Source organism: Eptesicus fuscus, chromosome 9, assembly GCF_027574615.1.
Source record: "Eptesicus fuscus isolate TK198812 chromosome 9, DD_ASM_mEF_20220401, whole genome shotgun sequence".
In the NCBI taxonomy this organism is placed as follows: domain Eukaryota; kingdom Metazoa; phylum Chordata; class Mammalia; order Chiroptera; family Vespertilionidae; genus Eptesicus; species Eptesicus fuscus.
The window spans coordinates 28,133,460-28,156,487 of NC_072481.1; the positions used below are offsets into that span (position 1 = coordinate 28,133,460).

At 51.3% G+C, this 23,028-nt stretch overlaps 1 protein-coding gene across 2 annotated transcripts in view; it reads right to left on the bottom strand.

Annotated features, from left to right (window-relative positions):
* Positions 1-403: 403 nt before the first annotated feature.
* Positions 404-23,028, bottom strand: part of ST3GAL3 (ST3 beta-galactoside alpha-2,3-sialyltransferase 3) — a 162,274-nt gene continuing 139,649 nt past the window's right edge. For both annotated transcript variants that reach the window (XM_008151241.3, XM_008151240.3), the window contains 4 exons: positions 22,834-23,020; positions 5,147-5,293; positions 4,797-4,943; positions 404-1,440 (listed from right to left, as the gene is read on the bottom strand). In XM_008151241.3, the coding sequence (XP_008149463.2) occupies positions 1,351-1,440; positions 4,797-4,943; positions 5,147-5,293; positions 22,834-23,020 (571 nt within the window). In that variant the 3' untranslated portion in view covers positions 404-1,350. The remainder of the gene's footprint in view (positions 1,441-4,796; positions 4,944-5,146; positions 5,294-22,833; positions 23,021-23,028) is intronic.

Below are 23,028 nucleotides of genomic sequence, written 5' to 3' on the forward strand. Positions count from 1 at the left end.
TCCTGTCCAGGCTCAGCCGGGGGTGCCAGGAATGGGTGAGATCTGTGGGCTTGTGTTGGGGGCTCAAGAGGGTATCTTTCCTGCACTTGCAGGAACCTGTCCCTGCAGTGATGGGGCTGTGGGGCCCAGAGGCACTGTCCTAGAACGTGGGCTTCAATCCCCTGCCCTCTGGGCAGGCCCTGATGCCCCTGGTCTACTTCTTTTAAGGCAGAGGGTGCAGGACTGTGTGGGACGAGAGAGGCTCCAGAATGCTCCGGGCCTGCAACTGACACAGAAGTGAAAGGAACCTAGGAATTTGAGCTGAAGAGATGACCCTTGGGTTTAGTGTAGCTGCTGGGGCCCCAGGTTCCTGTTTCTTCCAGGAAAGTAAGAGAAAGCAAGCAGAGGCCAGGTTCAGGGAAGAGCTTTATTGCTTCCATGGTGGCTGCCCAGGACGGCTGCCGCGGCCTGGGTAAGGTCCTTAAGCCTCACTTCCCTCTGGTCCAGGCTCAAGGCAGAACCCAAGGACCTGGCAGTCTCGCTGAAACCCAGAACAGCTGCCAAGCTGGTCAGTCCAGGCCTGGGCACTGTCCTATGGATCAGTAGCAGCTGGGGAGCGGCCATTCCCTCCGGGCTGGGCCAGGCCTCGCCTCCTGAGCTCCGAGTTCCCTCTGCTCTAGCCCAGGGGCTGTCTTGTTGGCTTAAAGGATGGCTCCGGGGTTTCCCTGTGGGACAGTGGGCAGCTGGTAAGTGGGAGTATCCCATCTTCTCCCCAAGAAAGGCCAAGCAGTGTCATGAGCTGGAGGGGGCTGGCACGAGCTCCTGCCCACCTCCCTGCGGCTCTGGAGCAGAGTACAGGCTCGTCACGGCACTCCCACTCTACAGGGAGCCCATTGGCACCCCCGCCTGATGGGCCCTCTGCCGGGCCTCCTCCTGCACGGCAAGTGGACCAAACTCGCCATCTCCAACCTGATTTAAAAATAAATTATCCCTACCCCCCCACCCAAATTCACAAAATGAAAATACACCAAACACTGATTGGAGAAATAATCCCGCAGCCGCCTCGCTGCCTAACGTCCACCTCCGGCATGCTGGGCCTGCCGGGCACGGCCAGCGGCCTCCTGGCGCTCTGGCTCCCAGGATCCAGGCTGAGAGTGAGGCCGAGCGCCGGTCTCTGGGCGGACCCAGCGCTGGCGGCCCTACCAAGGCTTCGCCACCCCTGGGGCCACTTGGCACTGTCCTTCTCCGGGTCTCAGCACTCCTGTGCCTCTCGGGCAGAGCCAGACCAAGGCCAATGCAGTGGGCAGGTGGCGGTGGCTGCTGCCTGCTTGCGGCGGTGCCGGGACCTCCGTGCCACGTGCTGGGCCCATCTCAGATGCCACTGGTTAGGTCAGTGATGACACGCGCTTTCACCAATTTCCGCAGAAACTCTTTCTCCCGCTCAATATTGTGTGTCCAGGACTGGGAGGGAAGAGATGGAGAAGCGGTCAGTGGGGCAGCCTTGGTGGCTGCTAGGACACAGCCCCACTACCATGTGTCTCCCAGAGTTCAGTGCCCTCTTTCTGACCACCACCCTCCGATGCTCTGTGCCACAGCTCATGCTCCTCCCTCCCCAGAGCTGCCTCTTCACTTCTTGTAACCTTAGGAGATACAGGCTTTCCAATCTTGTTCACAAAGACTTCAACCCTCCTTGTCCAGCCGCACGTCTGGGGCACCTAAGTCCTAGGCACCCTAGGATGGCAATGTGAGTCACCAGATCCTGCCCAGGCCTGGGGGTGGACCTGCTGAAAAGAGCTGAAAAGAGTGGGGCGGCTTAGTCATTCTCTGGCCTGATGCAATCCACTTCTCCAGGCCTGGGGGCCGCTGACGAAATCCTGCCTCTCGGGTCAGAGGACCCAGGAGGCCAGAAGGCGAGAGGCCCATCTCACTGTTAATGTGGAAATTACAGGGCAGATGCTGCCTTCTCCTTGGGTGAGACTGCACCCAGGCTCAGGTTCTTTCCAATCCCCAGGACTCATCAGGAAGCTTAGGTGACTAAGTCTCTCAAAGAAAGAAAAAGGATTAAATGAATGAATGAACACCAATAGCCTTGTTTTGGCATTCATCCCCTAGTCGGGTGCATAGTTTGTACCCACCTGACTGCTCTGTTGCATCTGTCAGCACTGAGCCTCACCACAGTGATATTACAGCCACGACATAGCGGTGCTGAGAACTCACCGCTCTGTCTGGTCCTAATTCTGATCCAGTAACTCTCTCCAACCTGTCACTGTACTCCGCCTTCAGCGCGTTGCCCTTGCTGTTGCAGACCCCTGGGTGATTTGCCCTCATTTCTTAAAGATGCAAGCACCTGTCTCACCTCTTTGAAGGCAGGGACCATCTGGCACAGAGTGGGTGCTCAATATATATGTGTCGAATGGAATTAGATTTTACAGGTAAGAAGATGGAGGCCTGGAGGATCGGCAGGGCCAGGATCCAAGCAAATGGAGATATTCGTACAGCTCTTTCCTTACCCAGCCCTTCACCACCCCCAGGGAGAAGTGACAGTCTGACAGATCAGCGTCAAGGGCGCCCCCCTGGGAGTCACTGAGGTGTGAAAGGTCAGCAAAGGGCTGGATATTTGATGATATGAAGGAATTATTATTAATCTTCCTAGGTGTCATCACGGTATTGTGATAGTAGAAAATACTATCTTTTTGAAAAACTTACTGAAATGTTTTTGGCTGAAATGATATATCTGAGACTTGTTTCCAAATAATCAGTGGGGAGTACAAGTACGAGGAAGAAACAGATGAAACGACACTGGCTGTGTGCTGCTCACGGGGCAGGGGGGTGGGGGTGGGGGGGGGGGCGGCCAGGGGGCAGGTGGCAGTTACATGGAATTCGGTACATTGTTCTCTGTGTTTATGAATAGGTTTGACAGTGTAAGAGTAAACACCAAAGTCTGCCTGGGGTGTAGCTCTCTTGGCCCAGGCAATGCCACCTCTCGGGTGCTCTCTCAACTCCTCCTCCGGGCAGACACACAGGAGGTGACCGGAGCCCTCGGCACTACACTGTCTGCTCCGTCTATGGCCTGGGGCGCCATTCTGGTCCCGTGTCCCCAGCCTCACCAGGACCTCTGATTTGGGATGCAGATGTCCCTCCCACTCACCGGCAGCTCTCAGAGAGCCTTCCTTCCGACAGCTCTTCTTCTGCCTCCTGTCCGGCTCCTCCTCCCTCACCCCGTCACTAAATGCTGGTGCTCCTAGGGTGCCGACCACCTGCATTTCCCAGTCTACCGTCTCCCTGGGAAATTTCACACGCGCCTGGCCTGTGTCTGAACATGCAGTTGTGCTCACAACTCACAGATGTACATTTCCAGCCTGGATTTCTCTGCTGTGTCCGGGTCAGGAGTCTTCATCTCTTGCCTAGACTGCTGGGCAGCCTGTTAACTGGTTTCTGTTCCTGCCTTGCACCCCTCTATTTCACGCTGCAGCCACAGTACGCCTACTACATGCTAATCCTCGGCTTAAAATGCTCTACCTCTGTGGCTCCCTCCAGCCTTCAGAGCGAAGCCCAAACTCCTCGCCATTATATTATTCTCTATGTTTATGAGTATGCTTGACAGTGTTCACAATATTTGTGTAAGAGAGCAAATACATAGGTAAACAGAAGCCGGGAGCAGGTAAAAGCTGTGAGAACAGTTTGGAGTGGGTGCTGGCAGGGGATGAAGAAGCAAGAAGATACATCAAGAGAGACAGAGCTGGAACGACTAACAGGGCCGGGGCAAGGAGGCAGGAGCCGCTGGGCAGGATAAGGCGGTTCTGGAACCGACCAGGAGGAGCTTTCCACTCCTGAATCCCATTCCTGGCAACAGGAGGCCCGGGGAAGACCGTTTCTGGTTTCCATGAGACTCCCAAGTCTTTCTTATAAACTTGAAATAAGTTCCCATGACTTGAGGTAGCCTGAATGAACCAAAAGAGCCTAAGACAGACAGTCCAGATGGTAACTGAAGCCATGGCTGGGGATACCAGTCTCCTGGAGAACCTGCAGTGTGAGGAGAGGTGGCCCGGGATGGAGCCCTGGCTGATGCCACTTTTTAAGGGGTGGACTACAATCAAGGACACTGAGCAAGAGAACGAGAGAGACTGGCGAGTGAATTGGAACCCCAGAAACTACTGACTCAGAAGTCTCAGCAGGAGTGGGTTTCAAAGAGGAAGGAGAGAAGTGAAGGTAGAAGAGGGGCTGATTTTCCACGTGGGCTCTTGCTGTGAGGGAGATGTAGGAGGTGGCAACAGGCTGGGAGAACTGTAATGCTTCTTCAACTTTAAGGAGCCTGAGCACATGGATCACCTGGGTGGTAATTCTGGGTTAGAATGAGCTCCAGGGCTTGGCCACGGGGAAGGTGGAGGAGGTACGGGGGTGTCCTGAGACCCGGAGGCAATGTTTGTGGGTTGTCTGAGGGGGCAAGGAGTCCTTTGGGAGAAAGACGACTTGAGGTAGAGAGGGTGGCTCTGAGCTGGTGCCAAGATTAGCGTATGACGGCTGGGGAACAGCAAGGAGGCAGGTGCGGGACCAGGGCAGAGAGAGAGCCGGAGAGGGAAGGTTCAGGAAGGAAACGGGACAGGGTTCTGGGTTCTTGGGGAGGGGCACAGAGGATGCTTCGTGGTCAGAGGCCCGCAGGCAGGAATGGGCCTTAGCTGGGGTAGTGGCACCTTCCTGGAGCTCTGGGCAGCCGGAGCAGCCGCTGGCTCCTCTCTTCACCATTCACGGTGAACAGTCGGAGCCTGTCCTCGGTGCTGGAAGTGCCCTCCCGCGGCCCTGCCCACCCAGCCCCTCACCTCTTTGATGGCTGACATGCGCACGGTCTCATAGTAGTGCAGGGGTGCGTTGGGTGTGCTCATGTCGTAGCCAAAGCCTGCGACTGCCACTTCATCACAGCCATGCAGTGCCATGGTCACAGCCACGCTGCCCAGGGTCGGGATGTTCTGGAGGAGGGGCAGGTGCAGAGTTCAGCTGGAGGGCTGAGCGAGGCTGAGATCCTCAGATAAGCTCCCCAGAGCTGAGCTCCATTCCTGAGGACTGGAAACCCGCCTTGTCCCTCCTCCCGTCCCCCCTCCCATCCGTCTGTTCTTTCTTCCCAAGGTCCTTCTGACCCAGTTCCCCGCCCGCTCCTGGCCTAGCCTCTCACCCCGCGGCCCATGAGGCCATTGTTGAAGGGCAGTCCGATGAGGGTGAAGGCAGCTTCCTGGATGAAATACGGGTTGAGGATACGAATCTCAGGGGGCTCCTTGGGCACTCGAGTGGCCACAGATTTCCAGAAGCCGTCCGATGCACTCTGTGGACACAGCACAGCTGGGCGTGAGCTGGGCACACAGCTGCGAGGGGACTGTGTGAGGGGCAGGGACCCACAGTGTTTACAAGCAAATGAGAAACAAGGTGAGGGGCGTGACGTGTACTGGAGGTACCTGGGGCACGTGGGAACACAGCGGGTAGCGGGAGGACCTGGTGTGTGCTGGGGACGCAGAATGTGTGAGAGACAAGGGTGTGTGGTGGGAACAGTGAACAAATGGTGGGGCCACAGTGTGTAATGAGGATCCAGCGTGAGCTGCTCTGCCTGAGGGGGTTCTTGGGTCACCAGGAAGACCCAACGGCCCAGCTGGCCGCCACCCTGCGCAGCTACTAAGGGGCCCCGGAGGAGCCTGCCCTCTCTCCCCTATCTGCTCTGCTGGGCTCGCCTCCTTCCCCTTCTGTTGTCTCTCCTGGCTCTCAGCCAACTGTTCTAAAGTGAACCTGAAAAATAAAGACAGAATGTCAGCTAGTCCGGGAACCCAGAGCAACACTCCAGTCCCAGTCCGGCCACTGACTAGAGCTGGTGAATGGTCACGTGGCAAGCTCTCTGAGCTTCAGTTCCCTTAACTGCAAAATGGGACCATTCTTCCCTCAGTGACCTCAGTACCAGACAGGAAAGGCATCCGCTCTGAAACCTGGCATCCCAGTGTGCAGTCCAGGGCCACCACTTCTTCTTCTCCCTCTCCCTCCCTCTAGTCCTCAGCCCTGCCTTTCTGTTCAAGACCCTGAAGCATACACTTCAGCTACTCTCTCATGAGTTCAACTCTCCACCCCTTGCCTCCCTATGGCCCCAGCCCAGGGAAGCCCTGAGCTTGGCATCCACTCTTTACCACCCTTACAACTGGGCTCCTGAGGACTGCTGGAGGAACTCACAGACCAACCAAGCCAGGGGCTCCAGCCTCTTATTTGCAGGGAGTTTGTTATTTGCCCAGAAAACCTAAAAGAATCAACTAAACTTAATGGGTAAAATAATTTAGTAATAGGATCTGTACTCCAATAGGAAAGTCACCAGATATAATACAAAAGAGATCCTATTTGCAATCCGAACAAAAAAAATAATCAAATACTGATCAATAAACTTAAGTATGTGGGATCTGTAGCAAAAAGGAAAAAAAACAAAACCTGCAATCCTTTGAGAGATCTAAAAAGTTACTTGAGAAAAAAATGGGAGACAAGCCATATCTTGGATGAGAAGGCCGAATATTAACACAATGCCACTTCCTCCCAGATTAAAGTAGGCTTACCTTTATTCTAAGAAAAATCCCAATAGGATTTATTTTTTTGCAATGTACCAAAAGGATTCTAAAAACCCATCCAAATATTTAACAGATACATTTAAAAATTAGATATGAGAGTATATTATAAGTTTGCAAGGATTAAAACACTGACAGATGTCTAAGAACCAACACCAAGATCAATGAGACAAGATGGCCCGGAAGAGATCAGTCTGCCTGCACGCGCTTAGGTTGTACGACAGGAAGCTGCACCGTCGGTGGGAACAAGGTGAGTTTCCTAGCAAGTGACATTTGCAAATTTGCTACGTAGAAAAAAAAAGAGCCACTCACTGCCTCTCCTGCTAAAAGGAAAAGGAAAAGAAAATTTAGATGCATATATTATCATTGAGCTTCCTAAACATTAGTATAATGTTAGAAATGAAGAAAGTCAATGAATTCTGACTTTGTAAACACTTTTAGTGCTTTGGTTCATAAAAAATATAATAAGCAAAATTAGGAAGGGAACAAAGAAGTGGGAAAAACTGTCACAAATAATACATATTTTAAAAATTCATAAAAAATGAGACCCCCTGAAAATGGGAAAAGAACATAAAATAAGGTTAGTAAGCATGAAAAACTCAGTATTGATAAAAATGCAAATTTGGGTAACCAGATGCTATTTTTATCCTCTAAAATACAGAGTGCGGCAAAAGTAAGTTTACAGTTGTTTGTATGGAAAAGACAATAATTATTAATAATACAAGAATAAACTCCGTTTTGTGTACTCACAATTGTAAACCTGCTTTTGCCCCACCCTGTGTGTGTGCGTGCGTGTGTCTCTCAGGTGCTTGTGGTGCTGAGCTGAGGTAGAACTCGCCTACACTGCAATCTGAGTATGAACCAAAAGCTTCAAGGCTGTTCATACCCCATGACTGCGAATTTCTCTCCTAAAAGCCATCAGAGTGGCGAAGACCTTTGTAAAAAGCTGTTTAATACAGTGTTATTTATAAGAGTGAAAAACTTGAAAAAAAAATACAAAAGTTTATAACAGAGATTTGGTTAAATGATACATCTCTCGAAATAAATCAAATCACAGACATCAAATTTACGTTTCCTAAGGATTCTGTCACAGGGATGTACATGACGTATTTCACATGTTTCCCCACATCTGCTCCTGCTCCTCCTGTGCTCCCGCCCATGAACCAGAAACCTCTGATTTGACTTCAGATTCTTCATCTCTCCAGCCAAACCCTGTCCCACTCGCCATCTAGTTCTTTTGATTTTACCTTCTTAGAATCCCACAGACCCACCCCTTCCTCCCACACACACTGCTTCACGGAAGTCCGGGCCTCGTCACCGTCCCGTTGGACCACCCTGACAACCGGCCATTTACAGCACCTGCCTTGTTGCCCGCTCCGAGCCCAGCGTCCAGCAGTGACTGGAACATACAATAATTGTTAAATTCCATCCGTTTAGTGAACCAACATGTCATGAGTGCCTAGGATGGGCTGCCTCTGCCTCGAAGCCACTGTCCTCTCTCTGCCAGATGCTCTCTCTACATACAAAGCAGATCACATCACCGCTGCCCACAGAGCGGAGCTTTTCAGCCAGCAGGCCCTTCTGCCGCTCGTTTCCACTCCACCCACCCGAGGCCCCCACCTGCTCATTCACGGCTCCATGCTTTTGCTGAGCTGCTCCTTCAGTCTCCAATGGCCTTCCCACATCTATCCACCTCATCCAACCCACTTAAAAACAAAACAAAAACTCAGCATATCCTTTCCTTCTTCCTCATGTTTTTCCTGGCCCCATTCCTCCCAAGGCATAAATGACCTCTAACCTTTGGGAAGTGATAGAATATAGTTACATCTGCTATGGTTTGAATGTACCGCCCCCCCCACCTCCCACGCCCCCAGTCATGTTGAACACCTGATGCCCAACGTGGTGGTATTAGAGGTGAGCCTTTAGGAAGTGGTGAGGGGGGAGCCCTCATGAGTGGGATCGATGCCCTTATAAATGAGGTCCCAGAGAGATCCCCTGCCCCTTCCGCCAAGTGAGGACACTACAAAAAGAAGGCAGTCTGTGACCAGGAGGCCCTCACCAAATACCAACTCTGCCAGCGCCAGGATCCTGGACTTCCCAGCCTCCAGAACGGTGGGAACAAATGTCTGTTGTTTATAAGCCGTCCAGTCTGTGGTGTTTTGTTTGTTCTAGGAGCCTGAATGGACTGGATGCAACTTCAGCTCTCGTCCCTCACTGTAGGGATACCCTGGGCAAGGAGCTCACCATTTCCTTATGGATAAACCAGGATGCTATCAGGATGTATCTTCTGGTCTGTTGTGAGAATTAGATAATTCAGGCTGAGTGCCAGCTCACAGTCACCTGACCGGCTGTTTTCATCTCCGTCATTAGCGGTGTTTTGCGACCCTAAACCATGCAGGGCGAGGCTCACAACTGATCCATGTCTGTCGCTCAGCACAGCCCCTGGCAGTGAGTGTTAAGGGGACATGAAGTCCACCTGAGGCTCCTCCATCGCTCTCAGCAGCAACAAAGAGCCCCCCACTGGGGAGGACCCCTTCAGCTTATCTCCCACTGCCGTCAGGGGGCCGACTCTGCTCCAGCTGCACCTCCGCATGTCTCCCCACCGCTGTGGCGACATCTCGTTCTCTGGTGAAGTCTGTCTGTCCTCCCAGCGTAGGCTCTTGGAACAAATTCCCTCTGTCCCAGCCCCGGTGAGACTGAGAGCAGACCCCAGTCCGTCTTGCTCCCGTGTCTCCCTCTGTGTCCAGGAGAGGTGCGTGTGCAAGGGGGGTAAGGATAGGGATCCCAGGACCCAGTAGGAAAGGGGCGGGGAGGGAAATGGCCAAGTTCTGACACAGAACTGAGGAGAAGCCCCTCCTGTGAGGCCCAGATGCGGACCGAAAGGAATGGCAGGTGCCGCCTGTGCCAGGTAAGGCACAGCCCCTGTCCCCTCTCCAGGGCCTGGCAGGCCCCAACAGTGCCCCAGCTGGGGTTCCTGCCCATGCGTGCCCCACACACCTGAGGAGGAAAAAGCGCAGGGGCTGCTTGGGAGAGGGAGGGAGAGCCAGGAATGGGCACAGCTGGGGGTGTGCCAGGCTCCAGGCTAGTTTTCACAGACATTATTTACATCTCATCAACCTTCACCAACTCACAGGTACGGACTCAAGATGAAGCAATATGTTCAAGGTGATGCAGGTGGCTCTGCCAAGATTCAAACACAGCGTCGTGACCCCAAGACGGGTGCGCATTCGGCCACAACATATATTATCGTCACTGTTGTTCCCACCTCAGAAGCCCAAGGTGAGTAAGGGTCCCACACCCCGTTTCACAGAGGGGACCTGCCACGATGCACACACGGCTGGAGAATCAGAGCTGGATCCAACCTCAGAACCTGGCTGTTTCCATGACACGAGATGCCATCTCTGAAACCATGTCTCTCGGCTTTTCCCAAGTGCTAAAAGTCCCGTAAGTCATCACTATGTGAAACTGTAGGAGGTTACTCTCTCTGAGAATCTGACAAAGGTTTCAGTGGGGAGGGTAAAGCTTCCGCCTCTCCCTTCACTCTTTCCTGGGAGGAGAAATGACTGATCAGACTGCTTAGATGTGGGTGTCCTGAGGGGGCCACATTTACTGCTGAGGTCGAAAGTCTCTCTCTCTCTCTCTCTCTCTCTCTCTCTCTCTCTCTCTCTCTCTCACTCTCACACACACACACACACACACACACACACACACACACACACACTTTTTAACTCCTCCTATGAAGCAGTGAGTACATGGAGCCCCCTTGGAGCAGCATCCTGGTCTCTGCCTCGTTCACTGTGCGGGGAGCTCAGCAGGCCTGCGCTTGGGTCTCAAGCCCTGACCAGTCAGCCTGCATTAGAGCAGTGGGAACGGGCGCAGTGAACAACCCAGGGTTTCTGTTTTATTTTCCCCACCTGTCACTGTCCTGAGGCAAAGCCCCTTCAGGAATTTAAGGGAAAGGAGGAACAGTAGGACCACACTATGATTTGGGCGTTTCCATGTTTCCCCAGCCATAAAAAAAAAAATAAAAAAATCAGGTACTAACAAAACCTCAGTCTGTCTCCTAAAAGAAAAGCTATGGCCTCTCTTTTCAGAAACACACACAGGCACACACACATTACAGTGTGCACCCTACTGTAGAAGGTCACAGAATCCCCGAAGTCAAGGGCATCTGCTGACTTCAGATTAAGAATCTCTGGTATGGGGCGAGAAGAGATGGGAACCCTGAACAGAATCCTGTAAACACCCCCATGTAAGGGGTAGGCTGACACAGAGGGGCCGATAGAGGAGACTGAGGACGAACAGAGAGAGAGGTCAGAGGCACTGGGGAGTGTGTGGTGCAGGGGAGACCATGAGTCCTGGAGTCTGGAAAGCCTGGGTCACATCTGGATCCCACATCTGTGTGACCTGGGCACGTCCTGTAATTTCTTGAGGCTTCATGTTCCTCATACGTAACAGGAATGACAAGACCTACTTCCCAGGCAGTTGTGAAGATTATACACCACATTTGGCATGTAGTAAGAGCTCAATAAATCATATCTGTGATGGTCATGAGTGAGTGTCACAGAAGCCAAGAGAGTGAAGCGGAGGGTGTGGTTGGCGATGCCAGGTGCCAGCAGGAGGCCAGTCCACAAACAGACATATTCAAATGGGGAGCCAGATTCTGCCTCTGGGCCCCTGCGGGGGCGGTGGGCACCGGAGGCCTTCCTGCTGCTGGGCCACACTGCCCAGCCTGCCCCCAGGACACAGCCCTGCCCCAGAAGGCCTAATCACACACGGCCCCGGGCCTCTCACAACTCATTCCCCTGACCCACAGGACACAGCACAGAGGCCTGGAAAGCCGCCAGCGACACTGGCCCTGGAATGGTCAAACCCCTCCTCACGGCCAGCTGTGGACTGCATTCTTTGTTGAATCCCTCCTCCTCCAGGAATGTCCCTGCCTCAGTCAAGTCTGGACCCAGCTCATCTGTGTGCAGCCGCCAGTCTCCTGCTGATGCAACTTGTTCTGCTCTTGTCAGAACAGCCGGGAGCCATGGGGGAAGGCATCTGGGAAGAGAGTGCCTTCCCAGCCCGGCACTGCAGTGTCTCCCTGGCCCCCGCCAGCTCTTCTGCAGCCTCTTCCTCCTGCTGTCAGGGCCGCCAGGGCCGGCTTCCTGCAGCCACGAGGGGGGCAGATGGGCTTGCTCCTTCTGCTCCCTGCTGCTCACACCTTAGGACAGGTCACCAACTCTCACCCTAGCAGCCACCAGTTCTCCCTGCCTCCATCATGCCTTCCTTCAATTCCTTCACTTCCCTACACAAATCTGATCTTGACCTTCTCAGGGCCAAAATCTTCCATGGCTTTCCACTGCCCACTGGGACAGCTTGTCTGGATAATTAAGAGTGTAGCTCAGTGGGTGAGCGTTGACCTAAGAACCAGGTCACGATTTGATTCCCGATCAGGGCATATGCCCGGCTTGTAGACTGGATCCCCAGTGTGAGGCGTGCAGGAGGCAGCCAATCAATGATTTTCTCTCACCATTGATATTTCTTTCTTTCTCTTTCTCCTCTTTCTCTCTCTCTCTCTCTCTCTCTCTCTCTCTCTCTCTCTCTCTCTCCTCTCTGAAATCAATAAAAAAAAATAAAAAAAAGAGTGTAGGTCTGGTTTCTATTTTCCTTATCCCAAAGGAGTTGTAATCCAGTAGAAAAGACAGGGTTGTGTACAAATATCTCAGTACACGGTATGATTATTATGAAGTGAGAAAGAAACAAAGATAGGCTTAAATATCTGCTATACTTATTTAAAAGTGTTCACATGCATAGTACATGAACTGGAAGGAAGAGCCAGGTAACACACTAAGAGAAATATAAGCAAAATGAAGAAGAGCTCTAAAAGAAGGCTACTTACAGATGTAAATGTTTCAGAGCTAAGGATTAACCTGGATCAACCCATCAACAAATACCTGAGTGCCTGTTACAATAAGCCATTTACTTTTTGTACAAATACATGCTATAATGTTGTAGACAATGAACCACCCTCAAAACATGGATTGCAGTAATACAAAAAGAGACCTTGAAGAATGTCTTGTCCAGTCTCCTAAAGAAACCAAGGCCCAATAGGCTTGTTTCATTAAGAAATCTATTTCCTATGAGGGAGCTAGCCACCATTTTCCCCTAACAACTCAGACTGGAGTCCTCATTCTCCTTTGACCTTTCCCTTTCCCTCGTCCCCAGGAACCAAGCAAATACCCATCTGTGGCTATGGCTTCTGCATGGACCCATCCCACCATCATGCTCGCCGTCAGCCCACCTCTGCTTGCAGATCAGGCTGCCCCAGTAATTATTTTTGAACCCTGATATCCTAACTGCCAATTCTGTGTCCCTTGCCAAGTTCTCGACCCTTCCTAAGTCTCATTATCCTCATCTACAAAATGCAGACAACAAGACTAGTTTATTTGTATCCTGCAGTGTGTGTGTGTGTGTGTGTGTGTGTGTGTGTGTGCGCGCGCGCGTGTGCGCTATGACAGTTAGAAGTCAGACACATAACATGTTTGGCACAAAGCTAGCCCCTTTGCTTCGGCTATTATTGGTCTTCAAGATAAAGTCCAAGCTCACTGATGTGACTTTGGCTTGTAAGACCTTTCACTGTCTGTTCCCTGCCGACCCAGCCTCATCTCCAGCCCTCACCCCCACATCCATGTAGGCTCATCCTTAGTATTTGTGCAGCCAGGGGCAAAATTACAAATGGAAGTCCATGTATCACCTGTCTACATTTTAGATTCTAAATATCTGAAAGTTACAAATCAAGGTATCAAACTGTTAAATGAAACATATTCTATCCTCCCTTGAAAAACGACCTGGAAGGCCAGGTTTGAATTTAGAATTCTGCCTCCAAGAGATCTGTGCTGGACCACGGTGGTGTATGGAGAGCGAGGCCCAGCCTGCCTCCCTTCTGTTTCCCTTCTTGGTCCCAGCCCACACCATGCCAAGTATTGTGCATGTGTGTGTGGATTGCCCAGCCCGCACATCCAAGTGCTACCCACAGCCTCTGCAGACAGCCTTCCTTGGGCTTAGGGAGGTGCATTCTGCCCTCGGGAGGATGGAAATGAACTTGGTACTGGCTGTGAGGGCAAGAAATTCTGAGGTCTCTAGTACCTGGTAATGGTCTAGCAAGGGAGGGTGGGCCTGGAGTGGGCATTTCCCTTTGGACTCTGCGCATTCCTCTTCACTCCACGGCAAAGAGTGTGGTGGAGAGCGAAGCACCCTTATTGCCCAGGTCTAAGGGCAGCAGTTATACTCAATTACTTCTAATTCACTAAATCTACCACTTATTGCCAAAGCTGTTCTCTGTTCCTGAGACTTCATCATCTGGCCAACAACTATAAGAAACTGGGTCAAGCAGCTTGATAGGGATCAGGGCTTACATAAGTGTCCTGGAGCCCAAAAGTGGGTGCCTGCACCTCTGGAGTGAGGTGGCATGTGCTCCTCGGTGCCAGGTGCTGCTGATCTCATTTCCACGCTCATTCCCGGGCCCTGTGGCGGGGCATGCTGCCCAGTGGGCAGGCAACGCTTGCCTTGCTGAATCTCACTTCTCTGAAGGTGATCGTCATCTGCAGATGAGCACCGTCTCGTGCACTATCGCACTCACTCCTTTCAGTGGTGCAATGGGGAGCCACTCAGGGAAGCTTTTACTCTCCCCATTGTACAGAAGGAGAAAATGAACCTCAAAGACATGGGCTGAGGCAGAGCAAGAGACTGGTTTCTGTTTCCAATACTGAGTCCAGCCCTGGCCGGTTTGGCTCAGTGGATAGAGTGTCGGCCTGTGGACCGAAGGGTCCTGGGTTTGATTCTGGTCAAGGGCACGTACCTTGGTTGCAGGCTGCATGCAGGAGGCAACCAATCGATGTGTTTCTCTCACATCAATATTTCTCTCAGTCTCTCACTCTCTCTTCCACTCTCTCTAAAAGCCAATGGAAAAATATCCTCGGGTGAGGATTAAAAAAAAAAAAAATCAGTAAGTAAAAATCAATAAAAACATATTAACAAAATACTGAGTCCTGTGCTGTTTCCACACCTTTACCTGCATCAAAGGACAAGGGCGAGAATGGCTGTGATGGCTGCTCCGAGAGCCCACACTCTCTGCAGGGCCGCCGGACACCGCTCTACAGTCCAGCAGATAGAACCATAATTGGCATAATAAACTCCTTAGGTTACATTTGGGTTTGGCCATTACAAATAACACTATATAAATAAAAATCTTTGTGCCCTGGCCAGTTTGGCTTAAGTGGATAGAGCATAGGCCTGCGGACTCAGGGGTCCTGAGTTCAATTCCGGTCAAGGGCACATGCCTGGGTTGTGGGCTCAGTCCCCAGTGGGGGGCATGCAGGAGGCAGCTGATCAATGATTCCCTCTCATCATTGACATTTCTCTCTCTCTCTTCCTTGCCCTTCTTCTCTGACATTAATAAATTTTTTTAAAAAAAATTAAAAATAAAAATAAAAATCTTTGCATGCAGGTTTTTCCTTCCTTTGGGTGATGGCTCTTGGTACCAAGTTATCATTTCCTTTCCAAAAAGCTTGTCCCCATTTACACCCTGACCAGTAGCCTTTGAGTGCATCTGTCACTGCACTCTTGCCAAGATCACAACTTAAACACACTTTAAAGATGTGGTGGGTGATAAATGGCATCCTGTTGCCTTCACATGAATTTCTCTGGTTGCAAGGAAAGTTAAACGTATTTCTGTTGTTTATTAGTTTTATTTACTTCTCTGTGATCTGGTTAGTCTCCTGCCCGTTATCTGCTGGGGTCCTAATGGTTTTCTTGTCAACTTTCCCAATAATAACCATGTCTGTCACATTTCCTAGACTCTTAAGCATCTTGGTGGTATTCGTTCTTTTTGTTCTTGCTAATTTAGTTTATATTTTTATATTTCATACATCTGTTTTATCCTAGCATTTCTGTCCCTTACAAGTTCTTTTCCCTCCAGGGATTCAATTTCTATTCTACTTTCTTCAAAATTTCCTTTGGTTGTATTTGTATGTTCCACTTTTTAGTCTGTTTGGAATTTATTTTGATGTACACTCACTCCGAGGAGGGTCAAAAACCTTTTTCGAAGCTATATTTGGAAGATGCACTGAACAAAAAGAGGAGCCGGCTTGGGGCCGATTTTGTGATGCTGACAGACAAGTGAAAGAGGCAGAGCGCCAGGGACTGTTTAGTTTTCATTTCGTTATCAAGGACAATGATCTTGGAACCGCAGAAAGGAGATCAAACATGGCTAAGAGGAAAGAGATGCCTGGGAGAGGCAAGCAGAGAGCAAAAGGACACAAGGAAGAGGCTGAATCTAAAGGAATGATCTCCCAGGGCAACGAAAGAGCAAAGAGACCTCACTGAGAGGCAGAAGATTTGGGCTGGAATACCGACTGTGCCAGGAGTTACTGCTTACTCTGGGCCTCAGTTTCCACATTTATTTATTCATTTATATATGTCAACTATGGAGGTGATGGACTTAGAGATAAACAGGACAGTTACTGCCCTCCAGGGGCTTGCAAGAGTTAACAGGTAAGAAAACCCTCAGGTATAAGAGAGAGTAAGGGCTGTTACAGAGAATCAGAGGAACTGAGCATGCTTCCCAGATTTTGGCCATGAGCTTTTAAGAATCAAGGACCATCCCTAGAACTAAGCACTATACACAGTCAATGCTCACTGAGTATTTGCTCACAAGCTGTTCCTTTGAAGCAGGGGTGGGGAACGTCTGGCCTGCGGGCCGTATCGGCTGGTGAAAACATTTGGTCTGGCCCTGCCATGGCATGAGAGGTGAGTTAATGAAATGTGTGAGCAAATACAGCAGGCTAATTTTTAAGCTGACAATTCTGCATGGCCTGTGAATGATGTTATAAATATCCAAATGGCCCGCGGCAGAAAAAAGGTTCCCCACCCCTGCTTTAAAGGAAGACAGAGAGAGAGTTCACTGGATTTAGAACCAGTAGGTCACTGCTAGTAGAGAGGCCTGGGAGCTAGGCTGGAAAGGGTTGAGAAACAGAAGGAAAAAACATGGAAACGCATCATGGACAGGTGATGCCTCTCTCTAGAAACCTGAAAGAGAAGGGAAGGAGAGAGGGTGAACACAAGCTGAAGGGAAGGATTTTATTTTTTTTATTTTTTATTTTTTTAAATATATTTTATTGATTTTTTACAGAGAGGAAGGGAGAAGGATAGACAGTTAGAAACATCGATGAGAGAGAAACATCGATCAGCTGCCTCCTGCACACCCCCTACTGGGGATGTGCCCGCAACTAATGTACATGCCCTTGACCGGAATCGAACCTGGGACCTTTCAGTCCGCAGACCGACGCTCTATCCACTGAGCCAAACCGGTTTTGGCAGGATTTTATTTTTAAGGAGAGAGAGACCTGGACAGATTTATAGATGTGAGAGGAGGATCCAGTAAACAGGTGACAAAAGAGATAAACAAAATAGGACAGCTCCTGAGAAGGTGGGAGGAGAGGCATCCAGAGCACAGGAGACAACTGGCTTTGAACGGGAGAGGCAGAGGAAGGACGGAGGGGTGGATGGGGATGCAGGTAAGGTTGCGGACTGAAGGCTGGGAAGTTGAGTTCTTGACTGGTGATGACCTTTATTTCCTCTGCAGGCTGGATGTGAGGTGTTTGCTTAAAATAGGGATGGAGGTATAGCAGAACTGAAGATGGCGAGAGTAGGTTCTGAGAAGAACTACCAGGGACAGGACACAGGAGTGGCAAGCAGCAGCAAGATGCTAGGAAGGTAATACCAGCAAGCGCTGCCACCTCAGCTATAGTTTCTCTCTCCATGGTAACTCCCTGGTACTGGAATGGCTGGATGTGAAGTCATGGGAAGAGAAAGTGGTCAAGTGAGAAAGACAGTATTTGAAGCATGGGGCTCCACGTGATTATGGTGATTGACTTGGACTTGCTGAATGAATGACTCAGTGAATAAATGAGAGGTGTTATAGTGCGGTGGTTAAAGTGGGACAGCTTTGGTCCAAAACCCTGTTCTAGCACTAGGCCATGGCAGGTAGGAGCCAATCAATGGAGGATTCTAAGCAGGAGGGTGATGTGATCACATTGATTTCTTAGGAAGATCCCTGGGACCGTCAGAGCTGAGTCTGAATTTAGCTCTATCACTTAACTAGTTTTGTGCTCTTGAGCATGTAACTCATCCTCTCTGTGCGTAAGTTTCCTAACACCCACAAATGGGGATAATAACGGTACCCATCTAGTAGGGTCACTATGAGAATGGGATGAAGGAATTCAAAGAAGGCTAGTAAACTGAAGAGCTTAATAAATGACAGCTACGAGGATGATGGACAGAGGAGGAAGAATGAGGAGGATGAAGAGGAGGGAGAGAGGCAGGAAGAAGAGAAAGAGGAGACGACTGCTGCTGATTACAAAATAGAGTAACCAAGAGGTCACAGATGAGAGTGACGAAGAGGAGCAGAGGGAAGTGCTGACATGAGCCCCAATTTCTGAGCATTTTTTATCTAAGGGTGGAGGAGCAATGGTCAGGGTGTGGTAAGGGGAATAAAGATGGGGTAAGAGGTATGCGTAAAGAGCAGTATCCACTGGAGGTGGCTGCGAAGGGAATGGAATCCCAGGAGAGCTTGTCTCAGAGGTTTGGAAAGGAGACTGTGGTGGGTGGAGATGCTGGTTCCCCAGCAGAACCCTCGTCAAGCAGGAGAGGCTGTGGTGTGTCCCCGCCTCATCACCCTTTTTACGTGCCCTGCACTGAGTCTCCCCAGAGGTGAGGCAGTGTGAATGCTGAGCTCCTTCTGGGCAGAGCCCATCCCAAGGCTCTGCATCCCTCTCAGGCTTGGGTCAGAATATACACTTAGGTGAAGATGGACATTCAATCCCCATCCTGGGCCTGGGCCAATAAGGCCTCCTATTACGGGGACCTGGTGGCCTCTTTGCCCTGCAGATTTCCCACCCCCTGCCTTTCCCAGGAGGTCCCGAGTTTCTCCCTCCTCTAGGCCTGGCCTCTGACCTCTACTTTTAGGTCACTTCCCAGGTCAGGCTCTACAGCCTAGATAGACAAATGCTTCACTCCCTAGTGCAATAGGACTGTTCTAACAGCAACACCACCAATAATCATAAAATAACAAATAGCATTAATACTTGGCATAGATAGCACTGACTGTGTCAAGCACTGTGCTAGGTACTTTAAAAAAAATGTTTATTGATTTCAGAGAGGACGGGAGAGGGAGAGATAGAAACATCAATGATGTGAGAATCATTCATTGGCTGCCTTCTACATACCCCACACTGGGGATTGAGCCTGAAACCTGGGCATGTGTCCTGACTAGGACCGAACTGTGACTTCCTAGTTCATAGGTCGACACTCAACCACAGAGCCATTCCGGCAGGGCTGTGCTAGGTACTTCTATATTTCACCTGGTTTAATTTTTAAAACTCTGAACGATGGGCAGTAACACTCGTATTTCACAGATGGGACTAAATCTAAGGGGACTAAGTCATTTGCCTAAGGTAAGTGACAATGTCCAGATTTCAAGCTAAGTCTACATAAATCCATAATGCCTTTCCCTCTTAAACCATTTTGTCTCTCCCAAATTCAAGGGCTCAGTCCCCCTTTGTATGAATATGGGGTCCTGGCCAGCCTTTGAAGTTCCTTCCTCTTTACCCAAGGACTGAAGTACAGCTGGAAGGTCAGGCCTGTGTCAAGACTACCCAGAGGCCAACCCCCAACCCTTATCCCCTCCCCTCTCCCTGCTAGGCTGGAACCACTCCCATACCAATCCAGCCCAGGTCTCTAAACCACACTGAACTGGTCACCAGCCAGAGGCCCCTCAGCAGTGAGGTCAGTTTCCCAGTTTCAGGAGTGAGGATGAGGGAAATGCAGGAAGAGGAGGCAGCCAAGGGGATTGGGAAGGCAGCTCCCGGGGGCCTCTGGCTTCCTGGGAAGGGGGGTGGGGTGGGGGAGGCTGGCAGAGGTCGGAGGAATGGAGCCTGAGTGACTGCATGGCAAGCTCTGCCTCTCACGTGTCCTGTCCTCTCCAGGCCTCAGGACGTAAATGGGGAGGGGAGTCTCTAGCCTTCATCAAACATCAGGAGGAGGCTGCGTAGGCCACAGCACCCACCACACTGCATTCTATCTCTAGTTTCAGGACTGTCTCTCCCATCAGACTGTGACTATAGGTCAAAGACCGTGTTTCATTCGTCTTTGTCTTCCTAGGGAGCAGCTCAACGATACCTGGCCAACCAGTGAGTTGTGTGCAAGATGGAGCCAGGTATACTTCGGAGAATTTCACAAGAGCTGGAGGCTGCCCCCTCTCACCATGGACTTACATATGCCTACATCTTCATATACCTACGTATGTCCCAGGCTCCACCCTCCCTGCCAACCTCAGCTTCCCCCCTCAAAAGTCCACTGGTGCTCTGAGCACACATGACCTGCTGGGAACTCCTCCACCTGCTTGCCGGCTTGCTCAGGGCTCCTGGGATCTGGGAGATAAAAGGCCCTGGGTAACTTATTTGGAGTTTTCGGTGCTACTGTTCAGTGAACAGGGAACCAAATGACCACAAACAGTGATGAGTAGAGGTGAAGTAAGAGATGAGTATGGATGAAGTAAGTATGGCCAGTCCTAACACAGGCTATTTTTTGGGTTTAGTCTTCAGGACTCCTGGGTACCAGAAAGTTATACACAACGAGCAACTGCTCACATAGCAAGCGGCAGGTAGCAGCCATGACGGAGACCTAATACCTGTTCCAGCCCTGCCCAGCCTGGCCTTGGCTCCTGAACACAGAGCTGCCTCCTGCCAGAATTCTGCAGGTGAGGCTCCAGACAGGTGTAGAGAGCTCTCCGGTGGCTGCAGGAGCAGGACCAGCCTGTGGCTGGGCACCAGATGGGAGGGGCCTGGGGAAGCAGCCTCTCCCAGGTTTACCTGGGGCTTGGAGCCCAGAGAAGTGAAGAAGGGCAGAGCGGTGCTCGGAAGGCATTAGCCCTGGACGTGGGGTGGGAAAGGGTCCGAAGAAAAGGCTTCCTGGGTAGCCAGAAGGGCCCAGGCAGGTCCGCTCTAGTGCTGGGATTGACGAGGCCCTGGGCATCATTGGCTTCCCTCTGGCAGCTCATCTCAAGACCCTCATTATCTTTGACATTAGAGCCTGGGAAGACTCATGGAACTTCAGAGGGTCCCTCCGGCCTCTTCTCTCTCCTTCCCATTCACCCCACCAACCCTGCAAAGGAGTTCTCACTGACACAAGTCTGGTCCCAGATCCCTGGGCATGGTCTGGAAAGGACAGGGCACAGACATCAGCACGGGTGAGCGTGTGCCTGCGCACAGCCCACACGTCTTCATCCCAACTGCTCCAGTACCTTTGATCATCCTGCCGCCAAGGCCAGGCTAGGCGCGAGCTCCTCAGAGTCTTCCTGGGAAAAGGGAGGCCCTGCCGCCTGCTCCCTGAGTACCGTGAGTTTTCTGACTCTAGTTGGCTTCCTTCCTTTTCTTCTTTCTTCCCTTACTCCCTCGGATGAATTGTAAGAACCTTGAATTAACTGATCTTGATGTTCTTGGAAGGAACATATGATAAACACCCACCTGGCTGGCCCTGGCCCACCCTGCTGCCTGTCCTATCCTAGCAGGAGGCAAGACCTGGTATGTGAGCCAATTCCAGATCATTTATGGTGGCTGGGCACTGAGGGTAAAAAAAGCAAATGGGACCAGGGTCCTGCCCTCTGGGAGCTCCTCTGACAGGTGTCTATGGGCAGAGGAAAGGATGTGCCAGGAGTGGGGTGGGCTGATGGTCAGAAGGCCAGAGTGAGGAAGCAGCCTCCAGGCTCCCTAGGGTTCACCACCGCAGACCCAATTTGCTCCCATTTCTCCCTTAAAAGTACCTACCTGTGATCCTAAGGCTATTGCCTTCAGGACAAAGAGAAGGGCTCTGAGGACACGAGGGTCCTAAAACCAGAGCAGTGGTCGCTCGGCCCCCTCTCTACCTGGTTTGCGTGGCAGTGGGTGGGCCTGCTTGCAGCTGGGGCTAGCTGAAGCCAAACCCTTTCCTCCCCTTTGGGAGCCAGGCTGGACCAGCAGAGCCCGGCTGCCTCCTTCAGCCTGGCACTGAGGTGGGTCCCCCTTCCCCACTGTCCCACCTACCTGAATTTCTGGACCTGACTTCTGTCTTCTCTCTCGCTTGCTACCTACTTGACACTGCCTGTACTTGGCCTTGCCTGGAAAAGGGCTGTGGAGTTAAACCAAATTGCACTGAGACCTCCATAGGCAGGTTAAGCTGTTCCCACCCCCCAATTCTCCTCTAAACGTCCAGAAAGAACTAGCTTCTTACTGAAGGCAGAGGCCGTCTGTCACCATTCTCTCTGGTAGGAGGCATGGGTATCGGAAGATGAATGGCCTGAGCTCTGCAGTGCCCCTCCCCTGGGGTGGCTGGTGACAGCTGGTTGAGGGGAGAGGGGGAATGGGCCTGCACAAGTTGGCAGGCGTCCCTATAGGCCCAGAGCTGAGATACAGAGGACTCAGGAGGGGACTTGGTGTGTGGTCCACTAAAGAGCAGTCGGAGCCTACTTGGCCACATAAGCTCCCTGAAGAAACGGGTCCTGACCCCTGCCTGCCTGGAACATGACTATAGAATCTGATTATTCCCAGAGTGCAACCAGACTCAATGGCAAGTTGGGGACTGAACTGCAGGTCAGTGGTAAAAGTTCAAAGTAGAGAGAGACCATTAGACATGAGTTTGGGAATGAGCACTCTCAAGTTGAGGGCACTGCTGTCCCTGCAGAATGGCCCCAGGGTCCAAACAGGCCTTCCTCCTTTGGCTGGGAATGAGGGTGGACCCATTTGATCAGAGTCAGAGAGACCTCACAGCGAGTAAGAGGGACTCGGGGAGGCAGCTACAAGGTCAGGGCAGGAGAATACGAAGATCAGGAGTAACGCTAGAGCTAGCCACATACTAGTTTTCCTTACCAGAGGATCTAAAGCAGAGAAGGCCTGCAGGGGCTGTTGGGGAGGGACTTGGGAGCTGGGTTGGGGGTGTGGCTAGGGAAGGCTGAGAAAGGCCCTACAGCCTGGGTATCTAGAGGCAGGGAGCAGATGCCAGGCATAACAACTCCAGAAGCCTGGGACAGCCACCCTTGGTTGAGTCTGAGTGTCTTTCAACTTTGGGTCATTAATGCTTCCTTTGAAAGGGTCCTCTTTGTTCTTTACTGGGTTCAGAGGAAGGGACTGACCTGGAAGCTGGGCAAGGCCAGGGCAAGAAGAGAAGGGAAGGAGCTGGTGTACAGGGAGCTCACCACTCTCTCTTTGTAGACGATGTACTTCAACCACTTGAAGTCCTGCCACTTGAAGCCAGCGAGGACAAAGAGAGAATCATGTTCATATTGCTCAGGTCGCTGCATGGCGCCCTCAGGGTAGGTGATGCGCAGTGTAGTCTTGCTGCCCACGTCCTTCTCAAAGCCTTTCACTGGTGCTGAGTTCAGTCTACAGAG